A 24,162-nucleotide genomic window follows, 5' to 3' on the forward strand; every position below is an offset into this window, starting at 1 on the left:
ATGCACATAGGAATGTGGCTGAGGTTTGGTGTTCCGTCCTCAATGGCTAGAATCCCAACGTCTGTGGTACTAGCCATTTGCCTGACTTGCATCTTCTCAAGCGTCTGCAGTCAGACCCCGAGGAACGTCAAGGAGAGCACAATTCCATTTAAGGTTCTACACCAGGAGCAGGTTTACAGTCTTATCCAATCAAGCTTGTTCCAGGATGTCAAAGCCTCCTCCAACCAGTCGAATGACACCCCTGGAAATGCTCAGTCACAGCTACCCCTGCCCACTATGTGTATAAAGCCTGCTGAAATCAGACACATCTTCAAGTACATCAATACCATCGTGTCCTGCACCATCTTCATGGTGGGCATCATCGGCAACTCCACCCTGCTGAGGATCATTTACAAGAACAAATGCATGAGGAATGGGCCCAATGTCCTCATTGCTAGCTTGGCTCTTGGGGACCTTCTGTACATCCTCATAGCTCTTCCCATCAATGTGTACAAGGTAGGCACTATGGGGCACTAATAATCTTGCCATCTGGGGAGGTGGCAAGGGGGATTTCACCCTCCCACATTACAATGCTTTGATCCTACCATGATAAATACCTGGACAGATAACACTGATTTGGGTGACCAATGCACACCAAGAGATATGATAACTGTATACAAGTATCTGAAGCAACTGTCAGAGAATCATTGTGCCAGTGGAGAAGGCATTGGGTGGGGACCCAAGAAACTTGGGTTCTCTTCTGAGGTCTGCCACTGATCTACTGTGGGCAAGTCACTAAAGTCTCTGAGCCTCCGTTGTCCTTATCTATCTTGGGAGCAAATTCTTTGGCAGGGACTGTCTCTCCCTACAGACAGAGCTTAGCACAATACAGGCATGGCCAAGACCTGGAAATGCTATTAGAGCAATGAGTGTCACCTGGTGCAGAAATGGATTCTAGGGTGGTGAAGGGGGACACAATTAGGAAAATTAAATTATTTGGAGAAACAAACAGTTAAGCCACATATCAGATGGGAGGTTGATTGGACCAATGAACAATCTCTCCAGGGAAGAGGTAAAAATTACTCAGCATTAGACAGGAGAACAATTCTGTACTGACCAGGAGGCAGACTAGCCTACTAGACAAAGCAAAGACTGCTGTACTGGGAGAAGATGGGGTCAAATAGGGCCTTCTCCCAGTCCCAGAAATGCTCTCAGGGCACTAGGGCACTCACACTCACCCACCAGGTGGCAAGTGGAGAGAAGCTGAGGTAAAGAGAGAGGGAGGGGAAGGGGCAGACGCACCCAAAGCAGGGACCTCTAGACATTGGGAGAACTTTCTGCTTTTCTGCCTGGGCTGTCTTTGCCCTGTGCAAATCGGCTGTTGGATCCAGCCCTCTTCTTCCCCTCCCTCACAATCTCTGCACCTCAGCTTCTCTCCACATGTGCCCCTCTTACCTCTTCTCTGCCCTGTTCCCTCACCCCCTTCTCTTCAATGGCCCCTCTCCTTCACTTCTCTTTCCATTTAGCTGATTCCCACCTATGGAAAAGTACCTAAAAACAAAACAGTAGGACTACCATGCCATTTGCTGCCATTCCAATCACTCTTGCTGGCGAGTTCTACCCCTTCCCTCACCCCATGTCTATCTGCTCTGTTTAGACTGTGAGCTCTTTGGGGCAGGGAATGTCTGCTACTCAGTGCTTGCACAGCACATACACAACAGAGCCCCACTCTCGGTTGGCTGTTAGGCACTGCCATAATAAACATGGTTAATAATAATTAGCAAGAGGTGACAAATCCTCAGGTTTCCTGTGGGTCCTGGAGGTCTATGGAATGAAGTGAAGATCCTATGTGTCCTGCTGCAGAGGGAGAGTCACGAAACCTGAGATTTGTTCCCAACTCTGTACAAGCATGATATCACTTCCCCTCTCCATGCCTTAGTATCCCCATTGATGAAATCTTGCAGTGCAAAGGTAGATGAGCATTACTGAGCTCAATGGATAGAGCATGCCAAGTGTCATTACTGAGCAGGAAGGAGTATTCTGAGATAAGGAGGAGTGAGAGTATATATCCTTCAATTAACATAATGACCTTCTAAATCACTATTTCCATACATTCCAAGGCCAGCAGGGACCACTGTGACCATTGTCTGACCCCCTTTATAACAGCCCAGAGAACTGCTCCACAATGTGTGTGTATGTTATACAACTGTGCACTGAGCAACTGCAGGATGTGTTCTTAAGCCCTGCAGTGGTACTGAAACAACTTTTATAGTGGGGGTACTGAAGGCAGAAGCCATATATTTGGGTTGTTATAAGCACACCAGCAGCCCTAGTTCCAGGATCACTCTCCCTGGAGAGAGAATAACCTGGGATCCAATAACTCAGTTTATTCCTGCTCAGCAAAATTTTTAGCATCCTTCTTCATTTAAAAGTACCTATCAAGGTTGGACTCATTTTTGAATCTCCTCCATATAATGAGCTGGGCATGTGAGACAGAAAAACTCAGATATGAATGGCAGCAAATTCAAGGGTAGGTAAACACACACACAGTTTGAATCAACCAACCCTTTGGGGTAGAATTCACCTGTGCAGACTTACACGTCCAACAGGTTCCAAGGGAGAGCAAATGATAGAGCATGCTAATCTGCAGTGCAGCAAAGACCTCTAATGTGAGTGAGATGATGTCCTCTTCTGTGAGCACAGATGATTTTCAAGAACAGGTTTGACAAATAGCTGTCTGGGATGGTCTAGGTTTATTTAATCCTGCCTCGATGCAGGGGGGATGGACGATAGAAGACTCTTGAGGTACCTTTTATACTTGGCTAGTGCCCCTGGACCCATACATGTTTGCTTTCAAGGAGGCTCTGGAGAAATTGCGCCAATATTATGATGTCTATTATCTCCCCTGCACTTCAGGTGTCCAGTCAAAGCCAATGGGTTGCCCACTCTGTCCATTTTTGTGCAATGGCTCAGGACCGCACATCCCCAGTCCATCTAGCAGCATGAACTTTCTGTCTATAATTTTTGCCCAACAGGCCAACCCTGTCCAGGACGGCCACTTTCACTGATCATAGTCCCAGGCCTGTTCTTCATTCAGGGCCATATAGGCCGCTTGGGCTTCTCCTAACAAGTAGGGTGCCACTCAGAGGGCCCATGATCTCTTAGCCCATCTGGCTCCCATTGCTACTATCTCGAGTAACGGGCATCCAGAAGTGGAACAGGATGGGCTGATGATGATGATTGCACTGCATTAGCAGAGTTCTGTGGGTTAGGGGAGCCTGGCATTGTTCTGCACTGGCACCACTCTGTAGGCAAGGCTAGAAGAGCAGGGGCCATCTCAGCACAGAACTGAGATATGCTGAGGAAGCCAGGTGGGGTTCCAGAACTCAAACAAATAGCGCTGCTGCAAATGGGGAACGCTGGCAGAGTTTTGTGGGTGATGGGAATGGGTTAGCAAAAAGGGGGTATCGCTCAGGGACTGCAGTGCTCTTGTTGAGGAATAAACTTCTGTTGGAGTTCAGCTTCTGTTCTTTCCAATGCTTTAGGGAGCACAACTACAAACTCACTCTTCTGCAGCAAGGCCAGAGGGGGCTTTGTATGTGGGCAGATGTTATAAACCAGGCTGATCTAGGCTTAATCTGGGTTTGTGTGGGAAACCTCCCCGAGAAGAACACACTTGTTTTGTGCCACAAACAGCAGTTCTCCTTACATTTCCTGCAGCAGCACTGATCCAGTTCTGTGCACACCTCACACCCCAATTCAGGACTGATTTTAATAGCGATTCTTTTCTTTTTCAAAAAGAAAAATCAGAGATCTAATGTGTTACGTTAATACACAGCTACAGCTGCGATTTAAACCCTGGTAAGTAGGGAAGGGAATGTTTTTGCCATCATCAGGGCTTGTGGGGCATAACTCAGGACTCTTCTTTTAGTTTTTAAACAAAGTGATACTTTTTTTTTTCCTTCCCTTTAATGGCTGGCCAGTCCATTGGAAAGCCTGGCCAATGGGTTTGCACTCTGAGGACAGGTGTTTATTATCAACTAACAGTGATAATTTAGTAGTAGTAGAAATAAGTATATAGCATCAAAGCAGCATTTTATTTTATTTCTGCAATGCAACCCAAAGACCCTTTTCCCAAAGAGTTTATGATCTAAAATTATAGTGGTAGCACAGTGAGAAAATTTCCCCCTCACACCAATGTACCGATGGGGTGAGGAAGAGGGAAGCCCAGGAAAAGCTTTTAATGCATGTATTCTCTTGGTTAATAATCCTGACCCACAGCCCATTGAATTCAATAAGAGTCTTTCCATTGCTGTAAGTGACTTTGGATCAGGCCCATGGACAGGAGATTGGCAGAGTGGCAAGAGGGCAGAACGGTTTGAGGAAAGACTTCAGCCTGATGCTGCCAGGTGGTAATGAGATGAGGTGCGTGGTGGGTAGTGTGACAAAGCTCTGTCCTTTTCTCCGTGGGTCCCGCGTTTCCTGGTGGATTTTGCTAGCCTCAGAGGCTCACTGTGACCCTCAACATAGACCTTTTCTCTTTAGAGGTAAGGGTCACAGTCTACTGTGCCATTTTCATCATAAGTCAGCGAGGGAGGTGAGGAGAAGTTATCCTCCCTGGCACAGTCTCTGTTGTTTCTCAGTCTCAGTGATTAATCAGGGGGGGCAAAGGAGGAAGCCTGGGCCTGCCTTCTACTCGGGGCTCCAGCCAAGGGACCCTAATAGTATCATTTATGGTAGCTGACCTTTTAGAAACAGGACACGTACAATACCCTGGGCTACTTCCCCACCGCAGCCCCCACTTCCTCAAGCTCCACTTCACCCTTATCTCAGGGCCTCCTTCCTTGTGCCTAATATGGTGTGTACAGCTCAGTCTCTCCAACAGCACAACTTCCTCCCACAGCTCCCTGACTAACTGGGGGAGCTTTTAACTAGTTTCAGCCAGCCCCTGATTGGCTTCAGGTGTCCCAATCAACCTAGCTGTCTCCACTGCTTTCTGGAAGGATCTTAATTGGCCACAGGTGTCTTGATTAACCTGGAGCAACTGCCATTTGGTTACCACGGTAACAGAGATTTCTTTAGTCTAAGGCTAACATACCTGTTTCTCACTACTTTCCTATAGCCATCTGGCCTTGCCCCATCACAGTAGGCTGCCAGAGGGGTAGGGGAAAAGGAGCAGCACACAAGACCCCAATGGGAGACAAAGGGAAATCACAGGTGTTACAATACTTGATAAAGCTATCCCAGTTTGCTGAGCATCATGGCTTCCATACAGATTCTTATACCACCCTCATCACTGCAATAGCTGAGCACTTCCAAGAGTCCATTAAGTGGCCTAACAAACTCCTTTTTCTCCTGTTGTCATTGTGTGTGCCATGAAGTGGTTTGCGTTGATATGGTTTTGGTTTTGCATTTTAAAATGTCCATGCTGCTCTGCATTCGTATTAGACAGCAGGTCAGAGTGCACCTGGCACTTGCAGCAGAAGGGGGAGAGGAGGTTTGGGGATGGCTCTTCAGCCAGGTCTACACTGGGGGAGGGGAATTGATCTGAGATACACAACTTCAGCTACGAGAATAGTATAGCTGAAGTCACCGTATCTTAGATCAACTTAGAATTACTTACTTCGTGTCCTCATGGTGCGGGATCGATGGCCGTGGCTACCCCGTCAACTTCGCTTCTTCCTCTTGCTGAGCTGGAGTTCAGCAGTGAAAAGGAGAGTGATCAGGGATCGATTTATCACGTCTACACTACACACGATAAATCGATCCCCAATAGATCAATTGCTACCTGCCGATCTTGTGGGTAGTGTAGACATACCCCTAGTTCCTGGAGGAGCTCATTGCATAGGCTTGGACTGGCCCCCAGGAAAACTCTGACTCTTGCACAGGTGAGTTTTATGTTCCAATATGCCTGAGGAGTGGAGAAGTCAGTTTATAATACAGACCCTCCTACCAGATTATTAACTCCACTGACATCTCTCTAGGTGAGTATCTCAGCTTCATCTCCATAGTACCCAAGCATCACATAATCATAATGCGTGTCAATCTTCACAATACCCTTTTTATAGGTGGGGAACTGATAGATTAAATGGCTGCTCCAAACCCCATTGAAGACAATGGCTCAGGCCCTAAGGGTATGTCTATGCTGCATCTGAGGGCTAGTCTACACTAGAATCGCTACATCAGCACAGCTGTCGTGCTGCTAGTGCAGAAGCTCTATGCTGATGGGAAGAGCTCTCCCACTGGCAAAATAAATCCACCTGTGCAAAAGACAGTAGCTATGACAGTGGGAGAAGCTTTCTCCTGCTGACATAGCACTGTCCACACCAGTGCTTAGATCAGAATAACTTACATTGCTCAGGGGGATTGCTTTGTCAGACCCCTGAGCAACATCAGTTATATCAACATATGCACTAGTGTTACAAGCCCTCTGAGCGAGCCTCCTAGCCTGATGCCATAGACATTTTCTGGTGGAGATTTGGCTGGCACATTAAAAACAGCTGCACAGATGTTTTGGTTCAGGCTGGAGCTCAGGCTTTCAAGCCTACCTCGACCCCTAGGCACTTATATCGGCAGGAGCAAGGCTGTAGTGTAGACACTGACATAGTTATGTCAACATAAGCTGCCTTACGTCATCCTAACTCTGTAGTGTCTTAATATGAGGTTGCATTGTTCCTTTTTTGCACGTGTGTATAATTCAATTATCCTAATGTACAGCAATACAATTGTTCCAGTATAATCCTGAGTTAACAAGCCCCATAACTGGATTTCAAATGGTGATGTTCAATTATGAATTAACTTAACAATTTAGCATGAGTACACTATCCTGCCCAATTGGAGATAGTGTCCTTAGTAAACTCAGTGGGGCAAATTAAGACCTGGTATAATGTCATTGGGTTCAATGGGATGAATTTGAGCCAGTATGTTAAAGTAAAATGAGTCCTTTCTAATCATAGAACAACTTATTATTTTTAAATCTTTATGGGTGGCTACCTAGGCCAACCCAGGTTGCCTTACTCAAATAAGGGTTTCCATTGAAGTCAAGTGGGTAAGGTAGAACAGAATCTGACCCCTATCAAATACAAGATTATAAACTGGTTAGTTTATTCTCTAATGACCAAATCCTGATCTCAGTCAAGTTTAATTAGGATCTGATCCTAAATGTTTCCTTGCTGTTCCTTGTCTGAGTCTGTTCAGTGACTTCTGAAACTTGAAGGGTGCTCTGTCAATTAGAGCCCTCAGCAAGTTGGCCATTTTTATGCTTTTAGGCCTGGATCCTCAAAAGTATTTAGACACCTAAACTCCCATTGATTCCAGTGGGAGTCAGGGACCTAAATGCCTGTGAGGATCAGGGCCTCAGTCTCATGCAATGAACTACTGGCCAAAGCAGCTAGTGCTGCACAGAGGAGTTGGTGTTGAGATCTACATTTAAGTGAGCAGTAAGTTCAAGTTTAGATACAAGGCTGAATCCGAGCTGGGCTGGAATCTGATGGCACTGAAATTCAGCAGCTGTTCTTGTGAGATTTCAGCGGCAGCTAAAGATGAGCTCCTTGCAAATGTGAGGCCAGCCCAGAACCCAACTGCCAGAGGGGCTTCCGGCCCAAAGGGGTCAAAGTTGAATTCTGTACGTCTCAAAAAATGCCAGTGTTTGGGTTCACATATTGGCTTCTGGACCACCCCTCAGTACAATAAACCCTCCTCCTAAAAGTGTGCTCATGGGAGAGGACTCATTCCCAGTGTGACAAGCCACTGTACAACTCCATGCTCACACAGCCCAAGAAAGGTCACTCCGAATCCCAGCGGAGGTAACATCCAAGTGTTTCATAGCGTTCTCCCCTTTCCATGAAGGGAACAACCTGATCCAAAAAGCCTGACATGGCCTGTTAATCATGTGCATCTTTGTCCTCTTTCTCAGCTATTGGCAGAAGACTGGCCATTCGGCGTTCAGGTGTGCAAGCTGGTTCCATTCATTCAGAAGGCATCTGTGGGCATCACCGTCCTCAGCCTCTGTGCACTCAGCATAGACAGGTAATGAACCTGTTGTCACCACCATGTTCTGCAACCAGGTCAATTTAATGAGGGTGCAGCCCTTTGCTGTCCTCAAGGCAGCCGACTGGACTCAGTGCTGGTGTGCTCCTTCATGGCTGGGGATGGCATGGCTGGCTCTCCTCTAGCTCCCCCTGCAGACACCTGCTCCGGCCCTGCCATGGTTGGCCAGACAGGTCACGTTTAGTGTCATCCCCCCCATTTGAGGGGTAAACAAAGAATCCAATAAACTAAACTCAAATCAACAAAGCTTCACCCTGACCTGGGCTCTGCAGGGCTGCCCTAGGGCTCTCGGGCAGAGCGACACCTCCTAGTGCTTTCTCCCTGGCTCCAAACTCAATTCTCCTTCTCCCCCTTGTGGCAGGGGCTTCCAGCCCCACTGGTCCTGGAGGGCAGGAGAACTCAGGCCTGCCCTCTGCTCCAGCTTCCAGGCCAGGCACCCTGTGGTGAGCAGCTGAGTTCTGTTCCCTCAGACTCCGTGTTGCCTCCCTGGACTTCTTCCTACCTTGGCCCTTCCCACAGCCCCTCCCTGGACTCCCTGTGCACCTGCCTCTCTCCAGGCCCCTCCTCTGCTTTCCAGCATGCAGAGACAGACTGCAGAGCTCTTCACCCCTCTCCCTACAGACCAGGCTTCCCCCTGGATGCCCACCACCCAGCTCTGCCCCCAGCTTGGCTTCACCTCCCACCCTCCTGGTGCAATTAGGTGCGCTATTTGCTCTCAGTTTCCGGTTAACTCTTTCATTACTGGTGGAGGTGCATACCCCCTCACATAGCCACAGTGCAGCCCACTGGTCCCACGTGGTCCCTGTTTTCCCTTAAGCCGAATTCAGAGAAGATGCTTAACATGCTGTGAGCCTCACTCAGACCCTCTGATACCCACTGATGCCCAAGGCAGTGGGGTAAATGACATATAAGGGAGATGGAAAATGCTCTAAGTCTAAGGCAGGGTCGGGGCTTCTCAACCCTCCAGGCATTTGCTTTTCTTGCAACTCTCTCCCTGGACCCTTCCGTGTGTGAGCGTGACAGCACATGGCCTGCACTTGTCCCCTTACAGCACAGCATAGTCCTGTGTGTGTTCTGCCTCAGCTTCCCCCCAGTGCCCTGTGACCTACCCGGCTGTAATAGCAGCCTTGCCCTCCAGTCAACTGAGCCCAAAGCGCTTGACCCATTGGGGAAAGGAGTTCTGCAAAACAAAGCTCAAAAGGTACAAGACAACAAACTCTTTCACCAGCCAGGCTGCACCTTCAGGCCCTGCTCCTGTAAGTAATGACCAGCCATGCACAGTGGCTCTGCACCTCTCAGACACATCGTTCAGATTCAGCCACTGTCTTCTTGGCTCAGTCCTTCCTGCCAGCAACCCATTCTTGCCAGCCAGGTCCCAGCTGAACATCTATCAGCACTCTTTCCAGGCCCCAACTGGATTTCCCCCTCTTTCAGACCAAACCCAGCACCAGTCCAGAGGGGGTGGCTTCCTGAGACCAAGGCTTGCCTTAGCTCTTTCCAGCAGGGGATGGGGCTCTCATCCTGTCACAGTGAGTTGCAGCATGTGAAATGAAGGCAGTAACATCCTGTTGTGTCCGGCAGGTACAGAGCCGTGGCCTCCTGGAGCCGGATCCAGGGCATAGGGATCCCCATGTGGAAGGCAGTCGAGGTGATGCTGATCTGGGCTGCGGCTATCGTCCTGGCTGTCCCTGAAGCCATTGCCTTCGACATGGTAGAGCTGAACTATCGCGAGCAGATGCTCTGGGTCTGCATGCTGTCCGCTGACCAGAACTCCAGATTCACCCTGGTGCGTACTCCACCGCTGTTTTAGTGAGGAGGAGGAGGCACTCCCCTTCTGGTGCTCACTTCTAGCATGCAGATGGAAATGGCTGGTGCACAGCCCCTCAGTGCCAGCGAGGTGATAACAGTACTGGACAAAACTCCAAAGGCAGTGGGCTCACAAGTGTATCTGAGCTGCAAATCGCAGGGTGGAGGTTGGATATGGAGTTTTGGTTTAGCCCATTGTGGAGCCAGAAACCAGGTGGGATCTCGATCTAGAACCACATTTTTCTGAAGTCTGATGGTGCTCAGATCGAAGGTTTGGATTCAGACCCTTCTCTAACCCCAGACTCTCTGGAAGCCTATATAGAAATCAGGCTGTCTTTTGAGGTTCCTTGTACTCATAGAATCATAGAACATTAGGGTTGGAAGAGACCTCAGGAGGTCATCTAGTCCAACCCCCTGCTCAAAGCAGGACCAACACCAACTAAATCATCTCAGCCAGGGCTTTGTCAAGCTGGGCCTTAAAAATCCCTAAGGATGGAGATTCTACCACCTTCCTAGGTAACCCATTCCAGTGCTTCACCACCCTCCTAGTTGAATAGTTTTTCCTAATATCCAACCTAGACCTCCTCCACTGCAACTTGACATCATTGCTTCTTGTTCTGTCATCTGGTACCACTGAGAACAGCCTAGCTCCATCCTCTTTGGAACACCCTTCAGGTATTTGAAGGCTGCTATCAAATCCCCCTTCACTCTTCTCTTCTGCAGGCTAAATAAGTCCCTCAACCTCTCCTCATTAAGTCATGTGCCCCAGTCCCCTAATCATTTTCATTGCCCTCTGCTGAATTTTCTCCAATTTGTCCACATCCCTTCTGTAGTGGACGGACCAAAACCGGACGCAATTCTCATAAGAACATAAGAATGGCCGTACTGGGTGAGACCAAAGGTCCATCTAGCCCAGTATCTGTCTACCGACAGTGGCAAATGCCAGGTGCCCCAGAGGGAGTGAACCTAACAGGCAATGATCAAGTGATCTCTCCCCTGCCATCCATCTCCATTCTCTGACGAACAGAGGCTATGGACACTATTCTTTACCCATCCTGGCTAATAGCCATTTATGAACTTCACCACCATGAATTTATCCAGTTCCCTTTTAAATGCTGATATAGTCCTAGCCTTCACAACCTCCTCAGGTAAGGAGTTCCATAAGTTGACTGTGCTCTGCACGAAGAAGCACTTCCTTTTATTTGTTTTAAACCTGCTGCTTTTTAATTTCATTTGGTGACCCCTAGTTCTTGTATTATGGGAATAAGTAAATAACTTTTCCTTATCCACTTTCCCAACATCACTCATGATTTTATATACCTCTATCATATCCCCCCCTTAGTTTCCTCTTTTCCAAGCTGAAGAGTCCTAGCCTCTTTAATCTCTCCTCATATTGGACCCTCTCCAAACTCCTAATCATTTTAGTTGCCCTTTTCTGAACCTTTTCTAGTGCTAGAATACCTTTTTTGAAGTGAGGACACCACATCTATACACAGTATTCAAGATGTGGGTGTACCATGGATTTATATAAGAGCAATAATATATTCTCAGTCTTATTCTCTATCCTCTTTTTAATGATTCCTAACATCCTGTTTGCTTTTTTGACCGCCTCTGCACACTGCGTGGACATCTTCAGAGAACTATCCACGATGACTCCAAGATCTTTTTTCTGACTCGTTGTAGCTAAATTAGCCCCCATCATATTGTATGTATAGTTGGGGTTATTTTTTCCAATGTGCATTACTTTACATTTATCCACATTAAACTTCATTTGACATTTTGTTGCCCAATCACTTCGTTTCGTGAGATTTGTTGAAGTTGTTCACAATCTACTTTGGTCTTAACTATCTTGAGTAGTTTAGTATCATCTGCAAACTTTGCCACCTCACTGTTTACCCCTTTCTCCAGATCATTTATGAATAAATTGAATAGAATTGGTCCTAGGACTGACCCTTGGGGAACACCACTAGTTACCCATCTCCATTTTGAGAATTTACCATTAATTCCTACCCTTTGTTCCCTGTCTTTTAACCAGCTCTCAATCCATGAAAGGACCTTCCCTTTTATCCCATGACAGCTTAATTTACGTAAGAGCCTTTGGTGAGGGACTTTGTCAAAGGCTTTCTGGAAATCTAAGTATATTATGTCCACTGGATCACCCTTGTCCACATGTTTGTTGACCCCTTCAAAGAACTCTAATAGATTAGTAAGACACGATTTCCCTTTACAGAAACCATGTTGAGTATTGCTCAACAGTTTATGTTTTTCTATGTGTCTGACAATTTTATTCTTAACTATTGTTTCGACTAATTTGCCCGGTACCGACGTCCGACTTACCAGTCTGTAATTGCCAGGATCACCTCTAGAGCCCTTTTCAAATATTGGCTTTACATTAGCTAACTTCCAGTCATTGGGTACTGAAGCCGATTTAAAGGACAAGTTACAAACTTTAGTTAATAGTTCCGCAACTTCACATTTGTGTTCCTTCATAACCTTTGGGTGAATGCCATCTGGTCCCGGTGACATGTTAATGTTGAGTTTATCAATTAATTCCAAAACCTCCTCTAGTGACACTTCAATCTGTGACAGTTCCTCAGATTTGTCACCTACAAAAGCCAGCTCAGGTTTGGGAATCTCCCTAACATCCTCAGCTGTGAAGACTGAAGCAAAGAAATCATTTAGTTTCTCCTCAATGACTTTATCGTCTTTAAGCGCTCCTTTTGTATTTCAATCATCAAGGGGCCCCACTGGTTGTTTAGCAGGCTTCCTGCTTCTAATGTACTTAAAAAACATTTTGTTATTACCTTTGGAGTTTTTGGCTAACCGTTCTTCAAACTCCTCTTTGACTTTTCTTATTACACTTTTGCACTTAATTTGGCAGTGTTTATGCTCCTTTCTATTTGCCTCACTAGGATTTGACTTCCACTTTTTAAAGGAAGTCTTTTTCTCTCTCACTGCTTCTTTTACATGGTTGTTAAGCCATGGTGGCTCTTTTTTAGTTCTTTTACCGTGTTTCTTAATTTGGGGTATACATTGAAGTTGGGCCTCTATTATGGTGTCTTTAAAAAGCACCCATGCAGTCACTGTACATTTTAACTTTGTTTAACTAACCCCCTCATTTTTGTATAGTTCCCCCTTTTGAAATTAAATGCCACAGTGTTGGACTGTTGAGATGTTCTTCCCACCACAGGGATGTTGAATGCTATTGTATTATGGTATGGCCTCACCCGTGCTAAATAGAGGGGAATAATCACTTCCCTTGATCTGCTGGCAATGTTCCTACTAATACAGCCCAATATGTTGTGGAAGTAGAGCAAGAGTCAGGCTAGCTGTAACCCTAATAACGCGAGATTTGTAGAAGCGAGGATTGTATGAGGCGAGTGGGAAAGAGCTATGTGAAAAGTTGTTGCGACCTTGTGTCAATAATGAGGAATGTAGACTGACTCTTGCTCTACTTCCACAATGCCGTTAGCCTTCGTGGCAACAAGGGCACACTACTGACTCATATCCAGCTTCTCGTCCACTGTAATCTCCAGGTCCTCCTCTGCAGAACTGCTGCTTAGCCAGTTGGTCTCCAGTCTGTAGCAGTGAATAGGATTCCTCCTTCCAAAGTGTAGGACTCTGCACTTGTCCTTGTTGAACCCCATCAGATTTCTTTTGGCCCAATCCTCCAATTTGTCTAGGTCACTCTGGACTCTATCCCTACCCTTCAGTGTATCTACCTTTCCCCTCAGTTTAGTGTCATTTGCAAACTTGCTGAGGGTGCAATTCATCCCATCATCCAGTGCAACAGTGATTTCTCCTGGGTTTGAAATGCTATAAGAACAACATCCCTAATGATTTTGGGATCCTTTTGCTTTTGGATGAAACCAGACAAGCAGGAATGCAGATGGGTGTAAACATCTTAAAGCAAACTAAAAGTGAAGGGAACTGGACTGGACTATGCCCCATGCATTCAGTATAGGGTCTGTGTCACTTACCAGGACACAGAGTTGGGCAAAATTCAGTGACACTGAAATATTTTGCAAATTTGTGTGGATTTCACCAAATCGTTTCTGTCAAAAAACCCACAGACAAACCCTCAAATAAAACCCTAATCAAAATATTTTCTTTTGTTATTTTCAAAATGTTTTGATTTTCTCTTCATAAATTACTTCATTTCAAAATGCGACAAAGAGTCCTGTGGCACCTTGTAGACTAACAGAAGTATTGGAGCACAAGCTTTCGTGGGTGAATACCCACTTTGTCAGATGCATGTCCTTCAATTTTATTTTAAAAAATTAAATGTTAAGAAAAACTCAAAATCAAACAGAAAAACTTTTGTTCCCCCCAAAATGCATTGCTTTGGCCATTTCAGAATGGTCAGTGCACCAAAGACTTTTGCGCTGCTTTACCATGACTAACATTATGGAAGTTTACCTGCAGAGATAAGAAGTGTAGAACTGAGCTGACCCTCCATTTACTTTTTACTACAGCTTTACAGAGCTGACATCATAGTATCGGTGGATGGAAAAAATCCCTAATGAAGCATCAAAATGTATCCCCTTCCAGAACAGGATAGAGCCCTGCATGATATTTTGACTTGTGATTACTTCCTGACTCTGGGTGCTGTATATGATCTGGAGGAATAAGAAAGAGGTGCTACTGGAAGGCATATTAAACGGATATAAGCCATTCTCTAACTATTTTGGATTAGGAGACCTAATGTAAACATAATTTGACATCTGCCTAATGTAAGGATTCTTGCACCTTTCCCTGAAGCATCTGCCAGGGGACTTTGTAAAAGCCAGGACACTGGGTTAGATGGAGCCTGGTTCTGCCTCTGGCTGGTTATTCCTGTTTCCTATTCATGTCCTTTCTGTTTTGTGTGTAGTTCTACAGGGATGTGAAAGACTGGTGGCTTTTTGGCTTCTATTTCTGCCTGCCTCTGGCATGCACCGGTGTCTTCTATACCCTCATGTCCTGCGAGATGCTGAGCAAGAGGAATGGCATGAGAATTGCCTTCAATGACCACATGAAGCGGGTGAGGAGATCCAGCCTTCTACTAGGCACTCCACAGAGAGAGGATAGAGCTGCAGCACAAGAGACCATGTATTGGCCCTAGTCCACAGTCAGTGTGAAGTCCATGGAGAAGGACAAGTCAGTGGAGTTATGGAAATTGACACCAGTGGAGATCTGGGGCCTCTAGCTCTGTACAGCTCATCTGTCACTTTCATAGAGTTTAAGGCCAGAAAGTTCATCAGCTCATCTAGTCTGGCCTCCTGTGTATGACAGGCTACTACGTTGCACCCAGATATCCCTTTGCTAAACCCATAGACTTTAGTTGGATTAAAGAATTTCCTCAGGTGACTAAACTGTTGTGTGCCATGGGCAGGGAACTGGAGGGACCAAGGTGCCATCAGTGCACAAGACCTCATGTGATGGCAGAGCATTGACTAGGTGAGACATGCTCAGATGATCTCAGAAGGCAAACCATGTCCCATGTTGCAAAGGAACACGAACCCCTCCCTTCAGGGTCCCTGCCAGTCTGAGCTGGGGGAAATGCCCCTCTTCTGCCCAGTGATGAGTGTTGCCAGAGTTCATCTGGTACAACTCCAAGCACTAGCATTAAGGCTGCAAAACAGTTTGACTTTTAACGTATTATGCTTAGTTATATTCCAGTAGTGGGTAAAGGCCAATGGCAATCAGGGTCCCTTTGTGCTAGGCGTGGCACATACCCACAAGTGCCAGTCCCTGCCCTGAAGAGTTTACAGTCTAAATAAACAAACCAGGCAAGGAAGGGCAGAAAAGGTGGATTATTATCTCCATTGGACAGAAAAGGCAGGGAGGCCCAGAGCTTCATAGGGGTTTAATGCACCTAATGCTCATTGAGGAGCTGGACCTTAGTCCTTTGGTCTAAGATGTCTTGATCTCCACCTCCTTATGCCACAGTGGCTCCCCTGTTCCCTGCTACATTCCAGGGCCACCCACCAATAGCTACAAATACCAGTATATGAGCAATCATGTGGTGTTACGTTAGGTCTCCAGCCCAGTCTTGCCCAATCTGACTGTCTTGGGGAAGCCAAGCCTCCCTATGTATTTATTATATCTGGGTTATAAATAGTCCTGTTTGCCTGTTGTTTAAAGAAATGTTGTACAGGCAGTCCTCAGACTTACAACACAATTGGTTCCTGAAAATTGTGTCATAAGTCGAAATGTTGTAAATTGGAACGGCAATACACTCCATTCTGGGACCGAGCATCGTAAAATCGAAACCAATTGCCATAAGTTGAATTAGGGGGTCAATTCAGAAATGTCATAAGTGCTGTTCATCGTAAGTCAAACGTGGTAAAGTTGAAGACTGCCTGTATTACCGCAGCAGCCGCACGCACATTGCCAGTGGAGATGTCACTATGTTAATGGGCAGAAGGGCTGGCTCTGGTAGCTTCGGTGTGTGTTCACATCTCCTAATAGCAGACTCACTGCACTAGGAGAGGCTGGTGCTCAGCCTCCTGGCTTGCTTCTGATGTAAACTCCTGTCTTTGGCTATGCGTAGGTGAGTAAGGGAGACCTCATGCCTCAGCAGTGAAGGCTCTTGTAGGTCTCACCTCCCGGCTGGTTCAGGCTCACTGCAGGCCTGATCAAAAGCTCACTGAAGTCAATGGGAGTCTTTCCACTGAATTCAGCATGCTTGGGTCAGGTCCTTTGAGTGTTCACTAATGCAAACATTGCTGACTCTGGCTGACCATAGATAGAGTCCCTAGTCCCCACCAGTATTGTACTGCTTGTACTCTGCCACCCAACCCCTCTGATCATGCAGTCATGTAAATTTCTGTGCTGCTGGAGGTATGTAAGGATTTAAGGGGGTCTACAGCCCTTATCAGTGCTGTGCAATGATCATTCTGATTGAGCACTAACTACTGCTGGATGTGCCTAGGGATTTAAAGGTCCTCTACAAGGGTTGTGCTAGTGGTGCCCTGCTCCCCTCCTCAGACAGGCTCACGCTGAGTGTGCACTCACCTACACTTCTCCACTTGTGCATCTTAGCGCCGGGAGGTTGCCAAGACAGTGTTCTGCCTGGTGGTGATCTTCGCACTCTGCTGGCTGCCTCTCCACCTGAGTAGGATCCTGAAGAAGACCATCTATGACCAGACCGACCCCAACAGATGTGAACTGCTGAGGTGAGGACAATGAGAAAAAGACCCCCACTTCTGTATTGTGCTTCAGTCTTGTGATCGCAGCGATATTAATACTGGACTCTGAATCCAGGCTGCTGCTGCTGACTGTAATTGTCTCTGGAACTTCAATCATTGGTTTGTTTTTTGGTTTTTATTTGCTAAATTTCTTTTAATAGCTACAGAAAGGTGTGGGGTGCAGATATTCCAGTGAGGTCCCAGTATGGCTATGGTAGGTGGGCAGGGAGCTGCTGTTATCAAAGAGCAGTGTACATGTTTTGAGCTTACGGAAAGCAGGATGATCGAGGTAATCAGATGTTATGCTTCCAGGCATGAGCTGGTCACTGCAGGGGTCAGAAAACAAATATTTCCCTAATGTCAGAGCATTGCACAATTGGCTAGGTGTGTTAGGGGACTGTTTTGCCTTCCTTTGAAGTTCCAATCACTGCTTCTTTACAGAAGCTAGACAGTGGGCTAGACAGAGCACTCCAAGTACACCCATCATTCTGTCTCCTCTCCACTCCCAGTTTCCTCCTGGTGATGGACTACTTTGGTATCAACATGGCCTCCCTGAATTCCTGCATCAATCCCATAGCTCTCTACTTCGTCAGCCGGAAATTCAAGAACTGCTTTCAGGTGAGAGACAAACGCAGCTTGCTCAGACTTGTTGCACGTGCCATGTGCCTTCTGTGGAGGCTCCTGAAGATGTCTCAGCTAGCAGGAGCATGAAGCAGGGTGTGGGCTGCGCTTTGGAGGGTGTTTATCATTGTATGACAAAAGAACCTAGAGGTCCCAGGCAAGACAGGGAACCCATTTTCCTGGGCATGGTACATACACATAATGAGAGACAGGACCTGCCCTGAAGAGTTACAGTTGAAAGAAACTAAACAAAGAGAAACTGAGGCACAGAGCGGGGAAGCGACTTGGCCAATGGCACCAACTGGTAGAATCAGGAATAGAACCTAGGTCTCCTGACTTCCACTCATGTGCACTGTCTAGTAGTCCTTAGAGGATGAATTCCCATTCGGGGAGGGACCAAAATCAAACGAATTCTCCCTAGCACCTCCCCAGTGATCTATTTTTATGCTGGCTCAAAGGGTCTCCATTTTGGTTACTGATGGTCTCACTCCCATCACGTGCTGCACTCAGCAGGGCTGTGAAGTGGAGCAAAGGGGTTCGATCTGGAGCTAGCAACAACTGATGCTCCCTGCAACACGAGCACCAGCAGCGCACCATGCACTTTCAGGAAGCATTGAAACATGACCTAAAGCACATGGGGAAACAAAGTCAAGTTTTACTTCTGGGGGAATTCTGCGCACAATATTTTAAAATTCTGCAAAGTTTATTTGTCAAAATAATGCAATATAATCATGCCAGTTTCAATTATTTTGGTAATTTTTTAAAAGTACAATACAATGGATGGAGAATGGGAGTGGGGGCGCATTAGAGGAAATCCCCAAACTCCCTTATCTAATAGTAATGTAGCAAGGTTTGACCCTTTATTTCTAGCTATTAGTCAACAAATATATGCAGCCATATGCTCAGTGTTACATTGCAGGCAACTGAAGAGCAAGTGAGGGCTGGGGAATCAAACTCACAATTTATATTGGCTATTGACCATCTCCAAAAAGGTCAGCACTAAACAGTTCATGGAGCACATTTTGATAGGAATTTTTTGCAGTCCAAAAATTTAGATCAATTCTAACCACTAAAGGACCATAAGCATTTGTAAGGCCATACTGTCCTTTACACCACTCTAGCAATGTAAAGGAGCCTTAAAACTTTTACACCTGTTTTATATTCCTGGGGGAATTCACAAAGACACTGGGAACAATTCACTAAGAAGGTAGGCTGCTACATTCTGCTCTGCCCCATGCCTACCTCCTCAGAAACACCCCAAAGCCCTGCCTCTCCATAACAAACATGCCACAATAGCGAGCAAGAGGGACAGAGTGTCTCTCATGCACATCTGCACAGTCCCTCACCCCACCCCACCCCACCCCAGCTGCTCTGGAAGGCCAAACCAACCTGCCTATGCTGCAGGGGAGGGATGCATGATTGCTTTTGTGGGCTTCCCTTTGCTTCCCCGTCAGAAGTCATTTTTCTGCAGGGAAGTAAAGAAATCTGCGGGGGACAAGAATTCTGCACATGCGTAGTGATGCAGAATTCCCCCAGGAGTAAAGTTTAAACTTTGTCTTCCTCTGGCCCAGCAGTCAAAGCAAATGGCTCCCAGACAATGCATGGGCTGAGATCCCTTCACACAAAGGGTTCTGTGGTCTTCAGTGCTTACGGTGCCTGCAAGAGCTCTGCTTTATGCTGCACCTTGTTCCAAATGGCTATACATAACAACAAGAGCATCACAATGCCCCAACCAGACTCTGTCTGTGAAGCTCAGCCCTTAAGAGCATGGTCCCTAAGACCACAGGGTCACCAAACAATTTCAAAGTATGATAAATTTAAGTCTGTTTCCAGATAATTTATTTCCAGATAATATATGTATATATTCTCCCAGGCCAAGACCCTGCCAATCACTTACCCACAAGACCACCTTTCCTCCTGACAGTAATAGGGGATATTTCACCATAGTCCCAGCTTCTAACCTCTTTCTGTGTACCTCTTTCCAGTCCTGTCTGTGCTGCTGGTGCCAGAGACCAGCCTTGAGCAGCACACCAATGGATGATAAGGGATCTGTTGGGAAGTGGAAAGCCAACGGGCAGGAATTGGGGCTGGACCGAAGCAGCTCCCACCTGAGTAATAAGTACAGCTCTTCCTAAAGAACCATAAATCAATTGGAGAGCTCGCTGCAAGAGCTGAAAGGAGCCATCCATCCCACTCACAGTCATTTCCTGGCTGGCTCTGAGTCACTTGCTTTCCTTTCACAGATCCATTGGAAAAAGCAGCAGCACTTCACTTACCATTGAACTAGCCACTGCCGGGGGCCTTGGAACCTTACTTCTCATCTGTTCCTTTATAATCATCTTTTTTGTTTTCCTCAAAGGACCTTTTGGGTTTTAAATCCTGCTGGAGAAGCTGAGTGACCCATGGTGCTATCTGTCTCCAGATGGCAAGATCACCAGATGGGGAGGTGGGGATGGTGCTGTGGGTGATGTCATGTTTAAACGGACAAGGGACATCACTGGCGGAGGTTAATTTTGATCCTTCAAGCTGATACATTAAGAAGCTAAGGTGAAACCAAAGCAGCTGCATCACAGGCCCATAGCCTTCCCCTCCTTGCTGCTGGGACACAATCACTGGGGGTGAAATTCACCCTGGACAGCCAGCCAGCAGAAGTCCGAGGCACCACTTAAGCCCTGTTTAAGCCCAGAGGGTGCCTAGGAATTGCACTGCCCTCTGCCCAGGAGTGAATTTCACCCTGCATGTCTATAGTGTAACAACACAGTAGTGTATATAGAATAGAGCTGCTTAGGGGATGTTATATTCTTAGTAGAAATGGGGTTAAGAAAATGTTCCTTTTTTGAAATTGTAGCATACAAAGAAATGGGCTGTTGCAGCTTCTCCTCTCTCCTTTCCGGCAGCTCCTTCACAGTGAGAGCTGCGTCTGGTCATGCTGGTGTTTGTAAATGCAAGCACAGGAATGGCAGCCTTGGCTAGAGTCAACGTGGGGCAAAACCAGGCACTGTTGGCTGTCATCCACCACTCAACTCTTGCCAACTTGTCCTTAATTGCTATCTGCAGCATGTTGCTCCAGTCCTGGTCCTTCTGAACAGGAAAGATCAGCTCTGCTGGGGTTGTGCTATGAACAGACGCCAGCAAGCTCACTGTACATGTCACCTAAGTTAGGAGATGAACTAGAAGTGAAAGGGAACCCTTGATCACCATTGGGTCTGAGCAATGCTGGCTGTGTACCTAGCTACAGGAACACTGTACCACATAAATTCATATAGTCTAAGGCCAGAGAGGCCTGCTAGATCATCCCTCTGATCTCCTATATATCACAGTCCAGAAAATGTCATCCAGTTCCTCCTGGCTTTAGCCCATTGGCTTGTGCTTGGCTTAAGCCAGTCTAACAGGAAGACCAGTCTTGATCTGAAGGCTTCCAGAGATAGCAAAGCCACTACTTCCATTGGTAGCCCATTTGTGAGATTCATCAAACTCGGGGACACAGTTCAGAGACCTCTAAGAAAACCCCAGGTGCTGCAAGAAGTGGTGCTGGAGACTCCTTAGGATGTACTGGTCCCTCTCTTGCAATACTGAAACAATGCTCCAGCATGGTGCTGCTGGCACTGCCGTTTGGCAGACTAGCCATAAACCCACAATTCTGCCCACTCGTGGTGGTCTATAGGCCCATCGCTCTCCGTGCTAGCTTCAGAGCTGGGAGCCTTCATGCACTGGGGCCAGATTCCAGCACAGGGCTTAAGAGAGCTGCTCAGAATACGGTGAAGAGCCTTCACTGACATAGTCGACCATTCAGATGGGCTTTCACCCCAGAGCTTCCACAAAGGAGCAATCTTACATTTATTCCAATGATGTCATGAACATTTTTATGGGGAATTTTCATGGGGGGGGGGTCAGTTTTTCCCCCCCTTTCTTTCCTTCTCTTTATTTGCCTCTTTGCCCCCTTTTCCATTCTGCCACTAAAAAAAAGGGGTGGGGAAAGTAGGGAAAAAGGAAAAAAATGGAAATAAAAATCCTAGTTTTGTTTCACTTTTGGTATTTCCTTTACACACGGAGACACACATACACTGACATGCTTTGCAAACATTTCCATTTTGAAAAAAGCCCAATTCGCAATGAGAAAAAATTGTTTGAAAATTGAGCCACTCTAGTGATTACAGTCTGCCCAGCTAAATGCCCACGACACTTGATTGGGCTGTTCTTGCCTTCACCTCCTAAGAATTACACAGTGCTGCTGTTACTGTGTTCTCTCCCCCTACCACCACAGAGGTGGCTGCAGTTTCATTGGTGGCTGAAGTGCTCCAGGCTGGAGGGCATTTTCTCAACAGCAAGTATTTTTAAATCATTGTGATTTCTGTCACGGTTCTGGTATTTCCATGTGCTTACAGATGACCTGAGTGAGCGTGTGTGCATATACTGTATATAACCCCCCGTCTCTGTGTTCCTGTTCAGCATGTGATCTGACATCAGCACCCCCATACCACCCTGCATTAACCCAAACATGGTCAACATCCTCACACTCTGGAATCAGAGCAGTTAGTGGCAGAGAGACTGAGAGGATCTTAAAACCAGAGACAGCTGACTAATTAAATGGATCTCTCCACCCCATTGGGTTACCAAGTGAGTCAATAGGCTAAGTCACCCTAAACTTTGGCATATGGAGCAGCCTAGAATTTCTAACGGTCCAGAAAAAGGGGCAGTTGGGGTTGGAGAGGGCAGCCACTGCTTGTGGGGGGAGAGAGCCATTGGAGGAGGGAGTCCTGGAGATTTGCTCCTGTGGGAGAGGAAAGGCTGCAAGCCAGTTTGACAAGTCTGGTGGTCATTTTCAGGTGACGCTGAGGCAAGTCAGGTGACATTGCAGGACAAACTGCTGTCAACACAAATGGTAAAATCAACACACCAAACAAGCTGAAACCAACCCAGAAAGAACAGCAGACTCTCCCCAGCATGTCAATTCCCATTGGGCTAGCACTCCCCAGGCAGCTTGGCTAGCTTCCGTCCTGATACCCTCTGCTCTTCAGGGCTTTCTGGCCATTGCTCTTCATGTCCTTGACCTTTCACTGGCTCCTTTGCTGGTTTTCAGGCAGTTCATTTCACCATGATCCTGCGATGCCTAGATCTGAGGGCTGCGCTCAAGAGCTAGAGCTGGCAGTGGCCGTCTCCCTGGCGGACAGGTCAGGGGAGCAGGAGGCAGGAGCAGAGAGGATGCCTCATTTAAGAATGGCAGCATTTCAGAATGCAGAAGGAGAGGCAAAGGGGGCATTAACTCACTTCATCAAGACAGTAACGGGCTATTTCTCTTGGTTCAAGAGAGACTTTGGACCATGGCAGAGGCCCAGATCCTCAGAGACATTTAGGCATCTAATTACCATTGATTTGAATGATAGTTAAGTGCCTAAATATCTCTCAGGATCTGGGCCAAAGTGCTTTGTGCTTCAAGGGACAGGCATGGGAAGAGGGTCCAATTCCCCTAGTGCTTGGAGCACTGCTTGCTGGATGAGCTGCAGAGCGACAGATTGTGCAGGTCCCCAGCAGTCAGCTGAACACTGTGCCACTGTGGCACAAGCAGGGGTTTGCAGACGGGAAAGAAGGAAGCTCATTGGTTTATATCTGTAATTTTGCCCCTTTGTTAGTATCTTCCCTGTGCAAAAATGTTGCCATTACCAACCCAAAAGAGCTAGCCCTTATCACACCACCACATAAAGAAAGCATCCAGGGTTCCTCACTAACCCAGACCATGGAAAGGGACCTCAGGCACGTCCTCCTAATGTTCAGTAGGCTGGCAAAGAATTTGGGCCTGTGACTCATTTTATTCCACCTTTGGGGACCCCCTTGCTGCCTTGTGCTATATTGACATATTGGGTGGGGGGGAGGGGGCAGATGCACCACTCCCATTCATTTCAATGGGAAATGTACCTCTAAATCCCCAAGGCTGCTTTGAAGCTCTCAGCCACAAGCATTGAGTGGTGTTGGTAAATATACAACATCCTATACTTTCAACAGCCACAAGCCGCTCATTGGCACTGGAAGGAGAGCTCCGGGCACTTTGCGGAGCTCGAACCAGACAGACATCAATTACAGGCACCCTGGGGGACTGCAGATCACTGGATTGAACAGCCAGACATAGAAGAGCTACAAACCCCTTGCCTTTTCATCCTAAAGGAGCAGTTTTATTCATTTCCACATTAACCATTGCATGCAAATCAATGTTTAGTTTTATAAATGTTTCAAATCTTTCAAAACAGCCTTAGATCCACGTTATAAATATTGCAACAAATAAGCTGCTGCGAATTTATTCCAGCTCTACATTCTGGTGGTTCTTACCATGTTCTTTTTAATGAGGGCCTCAGTATCCTTCAGCATAGCTGGTCCCTTGCAGCTCACTGGAGCACCCCCTGTAATTCTCTTGTCGAAAGCAACAGATCTCAAAGTTTATTTGGCACAACAGGAAACTGTATATGCTTTTTTGAACCCTTTTGTATGATAGATGCATTTAAATGTAATGTCCCCAGCCTTAAAATATCATCGTTGGACTAAG

The 24,162-nt window shown here is 46.7% G+C and overlaps 1 protein-coding gene across 1 annotated transcript; it reads left to right on the forward strand.

The window, feature by feature from the left end:
- On the forward strand, positions 1-23,862 carry LOC127057012 (endothelin receptor type B-like). The gene is made up of 7 exons (XM_050965601.1): positions 1-495; positions 7,895-8,007; positions 9,610-9,814; positions 14,708-14,857; positions 16,861-16,994; positions 17,516-17,624; positions 19,613-23,862. The coding sequence occupies exons 1-7, from the start codon at positions 1-3 to the stop codon at positions 19,760-19,762; spliced, it is 1,356 nt and encodes a 451-aa protein (XP_050821558.1). The 3' UTR covers positions 19,763-23,862.
- Positions 23,863-24,162: the final 300 nt, after the last annotated feature.

This window comes from Gopherus flavomarginatus, chromosome 8 (genome assembly GCF_025201925.1).
Source record: "Gopherus flavomarginatus isolate rGopFla2 chromosome 8, rGopFla2.mat.asm, whole genome shotgun sequence".
Classification (NCBI taxonomy): domain Eukaryota; kingdom Metazoa; phylum Chordata; order Testudines; family Testudinidae; genus Gopherus; species Gopherus flavomarginatus.